Source organism: Leptinotarsa decemlineata, unplaced genomic scaffold, assembly GCF_025532065.1.
Source record: "Leptinotarsa decemlineata unplaced genomic scaffold, Ldec_3_MD MMD2_tig00000035_RagTag_RagTag, whole genome shotgun sequence".
Taxonomy (NCBI): Eukaryota; Metazoa; Arthropoda; class Insecta; order Coleoptera; family Chrysomelidae; genus Leptinotarsa; species Leptinotarsa decemlineata.
The window spans coordinates 10,145,325-10,161,765 of record NW_027412540.1 but is presented as its reverse complement, the minus strand read 5'-3'; the positions used below and the strand labels follow the sequence as shown (position 1 = coordinate 10,161,765).

Genomic DNA, 16,441 nt, shown 5'->3' with positions numbered 1-16,441 from the left:
AAGCGCGTTGAGAATAGAATTGCAGTTCTGGTGTTTGGGAAAAGTGCTCGATTTGGATTCTTACTACGACAGAGGTTCCAATTTTATTTTTCATTCTGATATGTGATGCAATTGGCCGATGCTTAATGTAAGTTTATGAAAGCGTATTCATTGTGAGATTTTCCCTATACATTTTATGAAATCGCAACACGTTTTTTAACCATACTGTTGTAAATCATGCTCCAAAGAAAATAACGCCGGCCGCCACTGGTAGCCATAGTCATAAACCAATTGTGACGTAGCTAAGAGCGCGCAAATGAACGATGTTCTCTGTCGCTCTAGATGTAGCGAAAATAATGCTACCGTCTTCGATGGAATTCCGAGGAATGTTCCAGAGCCTTCGATTTCCAAATATAAGCGCCTTACACTCGCCCATCGAGACAGTCAAGTGGAAGTTACAGTGCGGTACGCGAAGCGATCTATAGTAAGGCGATAGACATTCGAATAATAGTTGAAGTTTTAGTTGAAGTGTTTGTTGTATTTGAACTGAAATGAAGTTGAGTTTGATTATTTTTCATTGTAGTCAATTATTGGTCAACCCACGGGAAAAACGTAACAATATATTAGCTTTTTGAAGCCTGTTCATAAAGCATGAGCAGTCCTTAGGCTATTGTTTTTGGGAATTGTGAGTTGTGTTGAAATTATTCAGAATGAATACTGGTAATTTAGTTGATGAAAATTTTGTTTCATTCATCAAGACGTGTCGGTGGTGCACGTTCCCATGAGTTTATTTTGCCTTATCGCCTTGTTATGGGCGATATCTACTACTTCAATAACTAATATTGAAGTTGTTTCACTGGGAATTACAAAACATCAAACAGATAATAGTATTCGGAAAATATTCAATTGATAGGAGGGGTATTGGAAAAGTAGCGTAACTGAGATATGAATTCTTTCAAATATCTTCCTCACCTCACTTCTAACAGCATTTCTTGATTAAATTTTTTATGTGTTATTCATTTTACTTCTGAAACTCAGCCTTTAATTGTTTTTGATCTGATAGTGAACTATAAGTTTACATTTCCAGTTTCTTTTGTTACTAAATTTTTGACAAAATATTTGTTTGCTCTGCTGTTTCATCACTTTCTTTTCACACTCTCAATTATTGAATTTACCTTTGAACATTTCGAAAGTATTTACTAAAGACGGATTTATGATAATGAGGATAAGGATTTTCACTGACATTATTTTTTTTTCTTTTTTCAGGAATTTAATTTTATCTGTGTTTTGATTGGTTTGACAAATTATGTTTCGAACTCCTTCAATTTCCGTCAAAAGTGCTACAGATTATCTCACTTACAATTTTGATGAGTTATAATTTCAATGAAGAAAACAGATAAAACAAAATTCAATCATTTTGTTTTTATGTGATATACGAAACTTCTTTGACTACGGTATCATTTTCAACTGTAGGTTGACCACGGTATACGAGAACTTCGTAATGTGATTCTCGAGCTTCAATTCCATTCGAAGGATAATACAACCACACATCATTGTCGTAAGAGGCAACTGGACCAACTATTACTTCTCCTTTACGATAAATTCTTCCGATGTTCAATTTGCCCTTGGTACCTGTAATGTCCCAAGTCTTGCGGTCAAGGCCCCCTAATACTGGACATTGATCCTTAACATTCGTCTTGAACGTACTCACGTTAGTGTGTATCCAATGAAATTTTGAAGGAATTGAAGAACATAAGATCTGAAAATATGTGCAATTTTTTAATGATATTGATGAATCACGTTGACACTTATATCAAGTACACTCAAGTAGAAAGAAAAATAAACATAGATCTTGTATATACAGGGTGTTCCTTAAACACATGCTAATATTTAAGGAGGTAATTCTTAGACCCATTTCAAGGAAAAAACGTCCTATGGACGTATGTCCTAAACGCCTTAACTTTTGAGATACAGGGTGGCAAAGTTTTCAAAAATAATCAGTTTTTTAATAATAACTGAGATAATTTTGTAGACATCTTTGGCATATTTGGTACATATGTTCCATGCCTCAAGGCGCATTTTCTGATGTACAATTTTCTTAATTTTCTCTGCCAGTGGCGTACGTACGAGTTTTGAAATGTATATTTTGGCGAAAAAAATACTACGCTACTGCTTTATCTTGAATTAAAAATTATTTTTAAAATTTCCATACATTTTTGAGCACATTTGATTTGCTGGGTTTTCTTTGTCCGACGCATGGTTTTCGCTCAAAAAATTAAAAATCGCTTTACTTAAGGATAAATTCCTTAAAAATCTGATGCGGTATCGTGCATCGACTGAAAGCAAATTAAGAGATCAGATTTGTTGCAAAATAATTGAGGATCTGAAAGGTATTTGTTTGTTGTCAGATGCACTGTTCTCAATTAAAATTACGTCATAACGCAGCACCGCTTAATATTTTTGAATACATAAATTTAGTTATCCTGGAAAAAATGACGTGTAGCAGAATTTATTTACTGCACCTCTTGGAAATATGGAGTTTGTCGATATGTGATTTCTTTTAAAGATCAAAAGCAGGAAAAACAGCGTACCCACCATAGCAATAAAAAACGAATTCTCTGTATGTACAAACGTCAGTAGCTAATATTGATGTTGGTTTAAAGTAATGTGTTGGTGTTAAAAACTGTCACAGCGCGTTTTGATTGATTTTGAAGTGTTATTGAAGTTATTTTGGTAGTCCGCTGTTTTTCTGAATATCAGTAAATATGGTAAATTATACGAATGCAGAAATGGCGCAAATGAATTACGTATATGGCCTTGCCGATGGTAATGCAACAGAAGCCAGGCGCATTTATCAGGAAAGATATCCTAATCGTGCCTTACCAGATAGCCGAACCTTTTCAAATATTCATCGTCGACTTGAGGAAACTGGTAGTGTCAAGAAAGGGACTCCGGAAGGTAGACCTCGTGTAGTAAGAACTCCTGAAATTGAGGAAGTGGTGCTGCAAGAAATTGAGGAACATCCTGAGACGAGTACGAGGAAGATCGCTAGAACTCTGGATATTTGTCATCAAATTGTTTGGCGAATTTTGATTGATTTTTTGTTGTACCCATACCATATTTCAAGAGTGCAGGCATTACTCCCCAGAGATTTTCCACAGCGTGTGAACTTCAGTCAGTGGTATCTACAAAGTATTGCACTAAATCCGCAGTTTGAGACACAAATTTTGTTCACAGACGAAGCAAATTTTTCTCGAAATGCCATTCAAAATTTCCATAACAATCATGTGTGGGCTGAAGAAAATCCCCATGCAATAACCGAAACCCATTTCCAACACCAATTTTCGGTTAATGTATGGGCAGGAATTATAGATGATCATCTAATAGGCCCATTTTTTCCACCAGCACGCCTTGATGGTCGTTCTTATTTACACTTTCTCGAAGAAGACTTACCTGGGTTATTGGAAGATGTGCCACTTGCGTTAAGAAATCGAATATGGTACATGCACGATGGCGCCCCTGCTCATTTCAGTGTAATTGTCCGAAACCATTTAAATACAGTTTATCCTAATCGTTGGATAGGTCGCGGAGGACCTCAGCAATGGCCAGGAAGATCCCCCGATCTCAACAGTTTATATATTTTTTATGGGGTCACCTTAAAACTCTTGTGTATAAAACTCCCGTTAATACTTTACAAGATTTAAGGGAGCGAATAGTTGCCTCGTGTGAAACTATACGAAATACGCCGGGAATATTTGAACGGGTGCGTAATTCCATGCGTAGAAGGGCGGAAGCATGCATACTAAGTGCAGGTGGCCACTTCCAACAATTTTTATAATCAGTTTTGGTATTATTACTAATTAACAAATTTGTGCTATTCGTTAAGACTTACTGTCACAAAATAAAATAAAACTCGTTTTTGTGAAAAATTAATTTTTTTGCAGATTATGTTTTCAAATATTATTAAGGAATTGGTAATGCGTTATGAAGCAATTTTCAGATTCTCATTCATTTTAGAATTGATCTAATTTCTTAATTTGCTTTCTGTCGATTTTTATTTTTTTGAGTGAAAATCATGCGTTGGACAAAGAAATACCAGGAGATCAGATTTTCTCAAAAAAAATGAGGATTTTAAAAATGATTTTATTTTGAAAAGAAAGCATTGGCGTAGTACTTTTTCCCCAAAAATATTCAATGCGAAACCCGTAGGGATGCCACTGTTTGAAAAATACAAATTTGTGTACATCAGAAAATGCGCCTTGAGGCATGGAACATATGTACCAAATATGCTATGTCTACAAAATTATCTCAGTTATTATTAAAAAACTGATTATTTTTGAAAACTTTGCCACCCTGTATCTCAAAAGTTAAGGCGTTTAGGACATACGTCCATAGGAAGTTTTTTTCTTAAAATGGGTCTAAGAATTACCTCCTTGAATATTAGCATGTGTTTAAGGAACACCCTGTATAATGTTGTAGATAAATAGGATGTGTGATGAATTTGGGTTTTATAACAAATTTGTTGTTTTATCAATTATTCTAGTTTTATGAATTTGGGTTGACTCTTTTGTTGACTTTAAATTCCTATATCCCAATGTATAGGAATTTTTCCCAACACCTCAGGTGGATTCTTGCTCAAATATAAATTACCAGGAAACAACACGATCTGCAAATGTACCTGTGGATAAAATTTGGAAGAGACACAATCGAAAATGAATGTACCTTGAAGTGATGTACCGTTTTGATGACAATCACCTGGAATGGACTCAATTATGGTTCATTATTATTTGAATACTTGAATTTATTTTACAATATTTCTGGATAATCAAATTCGCGTAGTTACTCTCTTCAGGATTCGGAAACAATTCTTCTTAATGACAAAAAAGTTGAATATTCACCACTTCCTTTGGATACTACTACTAATTGTGACAAGTTCAAATTTCAAAGTTTAATATTTCTAAAACTAGTTAATTTACAATTTTTATATTTACTTCTAAAATCAGCTACATTTCACTTTTATATGTTTACAAAGTTTGTATAACCACACTTATGTCTAAATACCTTAATTTTAACTAAGCATAATTTAATGTTCGTAACTGAGGAAGTTGTTTACAATTATTCTTTTGAAACATTTCATCATTTCTAATTAATTATAACAATTTTATTATGTTTCTTTCAATTTTCTACAACAGATTCAATATTTCTGATTGATAATGTCGTGCAAATTCTGTCAGTTGTATTTATTCTGAAATAATTGATTTTATACCCAATTTTTGAGTTTCTGACATTTCCCTCGTTTTGTGACGTGTTTCCGATTAGAGAACTGCATCTGTGTTCATGTACAGGGTTATCAAACTTTATTCCTTCTAACAATTTTCCTGAGATATCAATGACTGACGAAATGGATGAACCATTTCCAGTACTTCCGAGGATATGAAAGGAAATAGTGTTACATCATTTGTTGCCAAGAGAATGCTTACAACTTTTCTTTTAACAACATATCTGTGAATATTACTAGTTTTTTCCCAACATCAAACCGTTATTACTCATTACTATACCAAAGGTATACAAGTACATATTTTTGCGCAGCACAGAGATTTCTCATAGTCAAAAAATGTTCATGCTATATAAAATCAACACGTTCTTTGATATCTTCACAATGTCAGCTGACTCATAAAACTTCACATTTCGATTATTCTAGTGTTAGGTACTGCCTCATTTGGAAGTCCTGCATTCTGCATCATCGGTGTCTCTACGACCAAGTTTGAAGTCAGCAAACCAACGTTTAATTGTTGTTTCTGATGGAACGGATTCTTTGTAACACTTTCCAAGCCATTGCTTTGCTTGAACGGTATTTTTTCCAATCAAAAAACAGTGAAATTCTTCAATTTTCGTCAAAAGTGCTACAAATTATCTCATATTTCTATGGTCTTTGGAATCACTTTATTAAGGGGTGTGATTTAGTTACACTTTCAATTGTTATGAATTATAATTTCAATAAAAACACAGGTGAAAAAATTCCAATTTTCTATTTTTACGAAACTTCTTTGACTACGGTATCATTATCAACTGTAGGTTGACCACGATATACGAGAACTTCGTAATGTGATTCTTGAACTTCAATTCCATTGGAAGCATAATAGAACCACACATCATTGTTTTCATAAGAGGCGACTGGACCAACTATTACTTCTCCATTACGATAAATTCTTCCGATGTTCAATTTGCCCTTGGTACCTGTAATGTCCCAAGTCTTGCGGTCAAGGCCCCCTAATACTGGACATTGATCCTTAACATTCATCTTGAATGTACTTACGCTAGTGTGTATCCAATGAAACATTGAAGGAATTGAAGAGCATAATATCTGAAAATATGTGAAATTTTGTAGTTCCTTTTCACCACATCTTGTAATGATTCGATTGATGGGTTTTTCAATTATCTATTCAAAGCTGGTTTATTTTTAGAAACCAGATTAGCCGTTTCTGATCAACTAGTAGTTTGGAATTTACAACATTCGCTCTTTGATAATGAATAATATTGTTATACAAATTCATTTATCACATTAAGAAATGTTGCTGTTGTTATTTCATTAGGAGCACTTTTCGTTCCATTTATGAGCTCTGGAATAAACTGTGGTTATCGCAGTTTATTTCAGAACTCGTGGACATCAGTTAATACCTCGTCTACAGGCACAGGAAGCGATGGCAGATATGTTGCTTGTTGTTTGTTTTAGCTTTGTTCGAGGTATACTCTCACACAGAATTTTATTTTTAATTATGGGAAATCATCGACTTCAGGTTGATATAGGACACTACCTTGCACTGATGAGAGGCCAAATAGGCCGAAACCGGTCTGCATATGTGTCCGTTCCAATAATTATTGAAAATCGATCCCGGCAGTTGTATCGCCAGTAGCATACGCAGGAATTACTTCTGTGAAGAATCGTGCACTGGTACCTGACGAATGTAATCCAACGCCCTTCGTGGTACCAGCCAAGGTAGTAGTTGTTTTCTGATAGGTGACAGTCCATGAACCCAGTGTGTAGGTAAGTGAAGACTGGCCTGAACGAATTGTTCCTTCAGATGATTGCTTGAAGCGAAATTACCCTTGAAACATTTCATAATGTAAGGAATAAATTTGGTAATAGACTCCATTATTGCCAGGAAATGAATGTTGAACATTTTGAACTTGTATTGAAATAAACTGGAGTGAGTTTTGAATACATTTACATTCTAAATACACATCGACTCATATAGCTCTATATCATTTAATGCATTTGAGGTTTATACTCATTTTATTATTCAACTTTTATATTACAAACGGTAATTCCAGAATATCCAATCAATTATCGATATGTTCATTGCAAAGTATCACCCTTGATTTGTATCTGATGTGTCCCTTCACATTTCTTGAGAAGTATTTCATTTCACAAATATCAATTTTTCTTTTGAAAATTGAAACTTCTGGATTTCTTTCAATAACTTTTTTTGGTTGACGTTTTTTTTAAATGTGTGTCATAAAGACTCATTTTTAAATTTTGTGAAGATTGAAAGCCTTTTTGAAAACAGTTTTCAGTTTTCTGGAAGTGTATATGGTTCAATAATTGTGTTTCATTTTTTTATTAAATATTTTGTTACTCAATACAACCGTTTCAAATATCTATTGTATACTGTGAAGTTGATGAATTATGTCTTTCAATATCTGAAATGGATGAGCTTTTAAAAATGTGTTATTACCAATTTCAAGATTAACTTACAAAATTTCATTATACTATAGCTAGTATAAATTTAGCCAATAATGCGACCGTCAGATTTTAATTTGAATTAAAAAACATTTTTTGTCTTTCCATTTCATATACTCATGAAAAATATCACTTTTTCAGATCGAATATGCGGAATACTTTAAAAATAAGTAATATGAAGTCAAACTTTTGGTACTTTGAAACGGATTTCCGAATCAACAGCCAAACAAAATTTCAAAACACTTTTTTATTGGTGGAATTCATTATGATCAATAGTTTCTAACAGCAACGGGAAATGCCGCAAGCTGAGAGCATCATCAGATCCATTTATTAAAAGGTTTTCAAGAAGCAGTTGAAGCAGATCCATTTCTCCAGTTGATGTTCAATAATGTGATTCAAACATTACAGCAGCAAAACTATACAAGAATTGGTTACTTGAAATTTCATTCAAAATCGATAGAAATATTTTTTTTGTGGGTTTCTATCTTTCAATGTATTCAGATAATACTTATTTCTTTCAGCATAACAGCACAGCGCACAAGAGGAAGAAGCCTGATGAAAACTTTGTGAAAATTTCAGAAATTTTCATCTTTTAAAAATTTTTCCAAAATGTATCTGTAGTCAATATTTTTTGAGTGAAAGTAGACATATTTTTCAGAATATTTAATTATCTATAATATTGTAGTTGTTTATATCCTGGTTGACATCAATATATGTCTTATACGAACTCTTGAATGTGAAGTTTATAATTAATGACTCAGATGAAATCAGTTATGAATGTTATAACTGTGTTACGAAGTAGGCGAGAAATATCAATAAATGACGGAACATGTAGCTGAAATTACATACATACTTTGATAAAAGTGTTGATGGCATGAACATGACCGTAACATGGAACTAAGATTTCCGAGGTATTTGGAATTATGGTCCCCACTCCTACTCCATATAGGTGCAAATATGCTTGTCCGATGTAAGATAACCCATTAGCATTGTTTCCCGCAGGAATAGCATCAGATGGGATTCTCCCGCTGAAATCTCTCCAGTAATAATCTGGAGAATATCGAAATTGTATAATTCAGAAACTTATTTTCATGATTTTTCATTGATACAGAATGACATTTCATTCTCACAGTTTTAATTATGTCAAATATTTTGAGGTTAGTTCAAAGAAGCTCAAATAGATTAGAAGGCGTATTTTGAATGGAATCAAATTCAGTAAGGCTGGAAATGAAGCAGAGTTGACTTATCGTCATGGCATCAAATCCTGCATACAAGAAATCATGGCAACACAAGGAGTTGATAACGAGGACTATTTAGAGAATACTAAGTTAAAACTTGCAAAAGTTGATAAATTTGTTTCTGATACAAATTTCCTCACTATTCTTTGATTATGTAAAGTGAAATTATTGATATTTAAGAGGGAAAATATTCTGATATTCGTATTGGATTTTTTCGCTAATAAACCCCTAACTAGCAAGAAAGTGTTAATCATTAAGTAACGTAGTGGCTAAAACTTGATCGACGTACAGTGTGATACACTTAAAACTAAGACATCCCTGTATTTTAGTCAAGTGATTTAACTTATGGTATAGGCCTAGACCTTCATGGGCCGCACTTTTCGCAATACTCAGCCCGAGTAATAGCCCTTAATCCAGCCTACGAAGCCATTCAAGTATTACGTAACCAAATTCATCACAATCAGTCACTCCTTCCCATCCCCCTTGTCAGCTAAAGTAAGCAAGGCTCTTAGCGCCCCCTCCCATACTCACGTAAACATTGTTAAATGCATTTTTAAAACATAGACAATGTGTGGGTTGCCCCATATGTTGCTACTGACGTAATCACCATGTCATCAAAAATAAGCAAGGGAAATACCCCCCACCCCCCTATAGTACTTTCGTAATACTTGAACGGCCTCTACTGCGATGTCGCAAATGTCGGTGGGCAAATTTTCTCTATTTTGCTTCACGTTGGAGATACCGCAATAAGTTATTTGAAAAACTTGCTTGTAAATTGATTTTGGCCCTACGTACCGCAAAAGAATCCAATGAAAGTTGGAAAATTAGGCAACAGTTGTGGAAAATATGCAGTGTTTGTTTTCAAGGTTATGCCACCTTCATAGATAAGCACCTTCAATAGTACAAAGACATTTTTTTCCTCTCCGGGCACAAGGATCTTTCAATAACTCTTGGTCATTTTGAATATTCAATGCCGAGTTTCCTCTGCTCTTTCAATTATTGTCGTGTTCAAAAATTGTTTTGTCTTTCTTGTAAAACCTTGTATGGTATAGAAGTGGTATGTAGGAAAGAAATCAGAACTTGGGAGCACGACATATGGCAAGTAATGAATAATTTATAACAAACACACCAGTTGTTTTGATAATGATATTGTCTTTATTGACAGTCTTCTTTTATCCCATTTTGTGGAAGAGAAATAACTGATAAATATAATTTTCGCATTATCAAAGTGAAGTCAGCAGTGTTCACCTTACGTTCTAATTAACAAATTGATTAATACCCTAAAACATTCTTGAAGTCAAAAGTGTGAACAAAAAATTGAAATTTCGACTACTTGAACATGACTTGCTATATAAGTATGAGTTATTCCATACCAAATCGACCACTTTCCAACCCGATCACTTTCGATCTGGTCAAAAGTTTTCCATTCCGTTCGATCTTTCGGAAAACATTTTTGGGAGTTTCAAAAAAACGTATCCAACCAAAAAAAGTTATGAATTTGAAAAAATATCCCTTTTATTTTCAAATAGCCATAACTTTTTAAAAAATTTGCCTTTTGGTATCTTTTTTTGTTTTCATTAAATAAATTTTCTGTAAAGGTAGTAAAAAAATCAGCTTGATCAACTCCATGAAATTATCGTTTTTAAATAAAATCGTTATTTTTTCATCTTCAATTTGTGTTACAATAATTCCCGCTAGTCCCAGAGTGGGCTGATTTTTTTTTCAATTTTTGTCATTCAATTAAAAAGAAATGGGTAATTTTCAAAAATTCAAAATTTATATTTTCACAAACTTCATTTATATAATGAGATTAATGCCATTCAGTGATTATCAGGTATTATATTCTCAATTTATAGGCTTTTTTGTAATCGTTTCAAAATGTTCTTTTAGAAAGAAACTGCAGTAACGTTAGTTACAAATACAAACGATTTTATCAAAGAAGCGATAATTTCATATACCAAAAGGCCATATTTTGAAAAAGTTACGGCTTTATTAATTTTTTAAATTGATTGCTTTCTCCTATTCTTTGAAAGATTCCCACAACTGTATCAGGATGAAGAAGTAGAAAGCTGAAACCTTTCTCTCCCGAAAATATTAAATTCTCAACTCAATGTATATCCATTGCTCAGTTCACGTTTACTTATAAAAATTTGAAATCGATATATCGATGTAAACAATAGACATATATTATTATACTTTTATGAACTTTCCAAAAACTGAAATTCAATTCATCGGGTTAGGTGGAAGAACTGATGCATTTTCCGGTGACAATTGGGTATCATACCGAATTTTGGTCATTGTTACTGAAAATTAATAAGCACCTTCATTATTATCATTATTATTATCAGCCAGCGAACAATATCACAATGAGTTTCAGACTGACCAAAGATTTTTTCAATTCAAGAAAACATTCAGTTCTATGAAAGGGATCGATATGAATAACTTCATTGCACATAATAAATATACATGTATATACAAGTTATAGCCTGGTCTGTGTCTGCCGGAACATGTTCTGCTATTGTATGTTGCTGGTGTTGATGGTGCGTTTGGTGGTTTCGATGTAAACTGAACAGGACATCCTGCAAAACGGAAGAGAGCATCTGTCAATTCACACCGGTACTACTGAACATAGCATCAACAATAGGATACAGGAACACAATTCTACAACCAGAGGAGTACACAATAGCAGAACATGTCCTAGCAGAAACAGAACACGTATAGAAATGAAGACGATATCCAATACATGCACTGCCAAATACCACTTTGTAGGGAAGCCACTGAGATCTACAAGCATCCTAATAATTTCAACAGAAAAACAAAAAAGTACACCAAATGAACATGGTATTCAGTACTCAGGAAAGCAAAGAATGGACTAGACTACAACTTTGATCGAAATACCACTAGCAGCATACCTATTACGTGGACCAATCACAACAACCTAGCAATGAACCTAGTTGATTGCGTGAGGATTCTCATGGACACCTCATCTACACCACCCTCTACTGATTAAATACGAGTAAATACAGAGCTCCTCACTCTATATGAGACTTCGAAATACCACCATTATCATCCTCGCAGTGAACACCTATACCACTAAAGGTGTCTGCCGTAGTAGCAGACGAAATGTTTGTTACTTTCGATCACAACCTTATAGCCCAGATTTTATTCTTTCAAATCGTAGGCACTGTTCATGTTATTTATATTGCATGAAAGTTTGATATGGAGTATTACTCTTATCACATCCAAAGAAATTACATCAAGTAGGTATTTTCCAGTGATAAGCTGCGACCAATTCTTCTTTCAGGGCAAATATTTGTTTTGATACCTACCCAAAAACTTAAAAAAAAAAAGTATTCTAATTTAATGGATTTGATAGACACTAATGAAATTCGAACTGATATAACTTCTGAAGTTCTGAAGTTCCCAGTGTTTTATTTTCAGACGAAAGGCATACCGTTGGCATCCTGGAATGTTTTCGATATGAATAATGGAAAGATGTATTGTGCTTATAGCAATATCGTTTTTATTTATCAAGAAAAAAAACGTTTTGTGTATTCAGATACAATTAGTTATTTTAGTTATTCTGCATGCACCCACATCATCAACTGATTTGATGCTAATTTGAAAACCTCACAGTTGAATCAACATTCGATTTTGTTATATAATTTCAAGATATCGAGCAGAATAAAGATATCTACCATCTTTTTCGAATATTAGTATTTTATGAAATCAGTATTGTTTCGACTCGTTTCATATTCCCAATTGAAAATTAGGTTCTGTTAATGGTCAAAACACTATCAGTACTTTCTTTAATTTCAATTACAAAATATTTCAACTGTTCTAAACTATATATGATGGAATCGGCCGATACTGGATGAAAATCCAACACAAATATCATACAAAGTTTTTAGTACAACTGTCCTGTTTCCATAATAAAATAGATAAATTCAATATTTCCATAAAAACAATTTTGACGTCTCTTGTCAGTCAACTATTTTATGTTATCGCATTTGCTGTGAAGTCGCCGTGTCAGGTGACGCCGAATCACCTGGTTACCAACAAACAGTAATGTTTACAGCTCATGCGTTTTATTTAAAGTCTCATTCAAATTTTTTGCTGGTGTTTAATGTCTGGCATAATGAAAAACAATAGTAAGGAATTGTGTGTTCCTGACGATATGGAAGAGGCTACAAAAAGAGCTTGATTTGAATTGTTACCAAAAAAATCGGCTCAACAATATGGCATGGCATATTTCAATTCTCTTAGCTGATGTAGACTTAAAAAAGTCGAAGGAAATTTCAGTGAAATCGAAAATGGAGTTAACAAGCAAATATTTCAAGGTAATATCATTCTTAAAGCGGAAAAATGAAAGTCATAGGCCCAAAAATCAAAAACTCTCACGTTTTAATAAGTCCAGAGTTTTATAGATGTTTGGGAAAATATCCTCTACCTTTGCAGAGTTTCTGAACCTCTCGGAACCAAAGGAATATACAGGTCACTGCTTGAGAAGGTCTTCTGCTTCTTTGCTAGCAGAATCAAGAGCAAATATAACGGATATTAAGAAGCACGGAGGATGAAAGTCTACAACAGTAGCTGAGGTTAGATCAATAAATCTATTTCTTATAAAAATCTATTGCTGAAAGAATAATTCCAACAGCTATCTCCAGCGTTACAGCATCGTCCTCTTCACTTCAAGAATTGAATGTTAATGCCCATGAAATTGTCACTTCAGCTGGTTCAAATATATTACAAGGCTCTTCAACATCGCAAGGTATTTATATCAGATTGTTCTAAAATATAAAAATCATCCTAAGAATTGAATTGAATTGAATTATGTTTTGTTATATTGGTTTGTTGTCGAAAAAAATCATGTTGAAAATACCTCCAAAACTAGCGTTAAAAATACCTCCAAAACTAGCGTTATATAATATTTTCAACACGCTACTTTGTAAACATCATCTTTTTAATACTCTTGATATCCATTGAAAATGTCACTTTTGATGACAGTTGTACGAAAACCACTTTATTGTGAGATTTTCATAGAACAGTTTTTTAAAAAATCGTGAAGACACGCACGAAAAAGCCATTGTTTATTGAAAATCTCGCAAAGAAGTGTTTCTTGAATAATGTTCAAAAACCATGAAGAAGGAACGATTAATGAAAATTAATATTAATTTTTGAGAGCCTCCACTTATCAAAAAAAAACATAAAATGGGGAAGAAGTGTAGAATGCAAAATGGAAACCGTTTCTTCTGAATAATATAACAATATTGATTGTGACGTCTGCCATTTTACAATAGGGAAATAAATCTGAATACAGAGGGATCTTGGTTGATAGTGTGCATGGCAAATCCAACAACTTTTGCAGAGTACTTTAATCTTCTTTGCTCACAAACAAAAATTTCAATTTACCACAATTATAATGAAGTAGTTGTCGAAACAATATAGATACTTACCTCCACAAGATTCCGCCGCGAGCAAGTGCGACAGTAAAAGAAGATATTCAAGCATTTTATTTTATGAACACATAGTTGACACAAATCAACTTCGAATGTATTCATGGTTATGTATTGAAATTTCCTTACAACTGATTAGATATGCTGCTGAATACCTATATTACAGTTCTGAGTATTCAGTGCGATACCAGCCGATTCATTTGGGTGTTATCGGATTCTCTTTTGAACTAAATTTTTTAATGGAAGGGGACTGAAAATCTACTTTGTATGATAGTATTCTATGTGAGTGACATTTTTATCAATACTTTTTCATATATTATGTTATGTAGCGTTTCTATGATATCTGTTTCAATACCACATTTGTTTGGAGGACTACAAATTGAATGGGAAAAATTAATTTTTGTGTAATTCATTGATGTGGAAGTAGTTGTTTCTAATGGGTTTTTTCCAAGTGGATATCTGAAACATGTTTGTAGAAGAATTATTACTGATAATGTGTATGAGGTGAACGGATATCACTCGAGAACAAATAGTTTCAAGGAAAGTGTTGAATAATTCACCATATATTCAAATGTCTGGCATGTAGTAGTTAACAGATTTAATTCATCGTTATAGAATTACCACAATTTCAGATTTTGCTCGTTCTAAGTTTGTCTTTCCAAAAGTATGATACTTCCTAGTTTATTAATAATATATATATATATATAATATATATATATATATATATAAATATATATATATATATATATAATATATATATATATATATATATATATATATATAATATCTGACGGAATCGTATAATGAAACCAAATTATATTCAAGAGAACATCCAGAGATAATCATCACAAACAGAGACATAAAAAACAACTATTATCAAAAGACAATAAATATTATTCTATTTTGAGATCTGACCTAACTTCATCAATACAACAGAAAGCTAATAAGTTAGTCAAATAAAAAAAATCCCATAATATAGATTCTACAACAGCTTAATAATTATTGTTATACACTTCCGTAAAATCAAAATTCTATTCGCTACCAACAATTCATAAACCAAGTAAAACAATGTATAGATGAGAATTGAAATAACATTGAGGAACAATGTAACCTCCCAAAATTAATATTCGTAAAAAATTATAGACTTCATTTTTGATTCAACCTATTTTGTATTCAATGATAAATTCTATGAACAAATATTTGGCACAGCAATGGGTTCAACAATATTACTAATTTCATCTGATCATGTTTTAGATGAGCTTCCTGATGGATTACTCCCAGACTTATTTCATCTAGCGTTTTGTAGACAACGTCTATTCAGGAGAATTTTGAAACAGCTCGATATCAACTAGGCGTCTGGTCCTGATGAAGTGCCCGTTATCGTACTTGAAAAGTGCGCAAATGAACTCGCACCAGTGTTTTGCAGACTTTTCAACCTGTCGTACGAGGAAGAAGTCTTCTTTTTTGTTAGAAGATTGCTGGCATTCAGCTTAATCCCAAAAAGAGCAAGGAAAATGATCCGAATAACTGTAGACCAGTCGCTTTGCTATTAGTGATATCGATAATCATGGAAAAAGTTGTGAACCACCATATCTTCGTATATTTGGAAGGCTTCAACATCTTGAGCGATCATCAATATGGCTTCCGGAAACAAAAATCAACAGGCAACCTTCTATCATATGTCACCCATATTTGAAATAACGCAATCGAGAAACATGGAGAGTCAAGAGCTGTTGTGCTTGATATTTCTAAGGCCTTCAACCGTGTATGGTATGAGAGTTGGCTGGTCAAACTTCGATGCTATGGCTTGTTGGATCATTTTTGTGTATGGCTCACCAGTTTCCTGCAAGTGGCCGTCGATGGATACCTCTCGAATACTTTTACCATCAACGCTGGTGTTCTCCAGAGATCTATATGGTCTCCAACCCTCTTTTTATTGTATATCATGACTTATTGGGAAAACGAAGAATCCAATATATTGTTTTGCTAACGACAGCACACTTGTTTCGTCATTCCATTAGGATTCC

General features: G+C 33.4%; 1 protein-coding gene across 2 annotated transcripts; it reads right to left on the bottom strand.

Annotated features, from left to right (window-relative positions):
- Nucleotides 1–1,214: 1,214 nt before the first annotated feature.
- Nucleotides 1,215–14,548, bottom strand: LOC111516158 (uncharacterized). 2 transcript variants are annotated; one of them, XM_074171858.1, is made up of 3 exons: nt 14,415–14,548; nt 8,574–8,770; nt 1,215–1,738 (listed from the first exon to the last, which is right to left on the bottom strand). In XM_074171858.1, exons 1-3 carry the CDS (start codon nt 14,467–14,469, stop codon nt 1,403–1,405), a joined length of 588 nt encoding a protein of 195 aa, XP_074027959.1. In that variant the 5' UTR covers nt 14,470–14,548; the 3' UTR covers nt 1,215–1,402. The 2 variants fall into 2 exon arrangements, with proteins under 2 accessions (XP_074027959.1, XP_023028105.1); XM_023172337.2 differs by lacking the exon at nt 1,215–1,738 and adding an exon at nt 5,992–6,343.
- Nucleotides 14,549–16,441: the final 1,893 nt, after the last annotated feature.

What these genes read in the sequence shown, in the direction of transcription:
- LOC111516158 (XM_074171858.1), bottom strand. Translation starts at nt 14,469, where the DNA reads ATGCTTGAATATCTTCTTTTACTGTCGCACTTGCTCGCGGCGGAATCT. An exon ending in CGCGGCGGAATCTTGTGGAG is followed by an intron (nt 8,771 to 14,414) that starts GTAAGTATCTAT and finishes GATATTCTCCAG; the next exon opens with ATTATTACTGGAGAGATTTC. An exon ending in CCATCAACACTTTTATCAAA is followed by an intron (nt 1,739 to 8,573) that starts GTATGTATGTAA and finishes ACATATTTTCAG; the next exon opens with ATCTTATGTTCTTCAATTCC.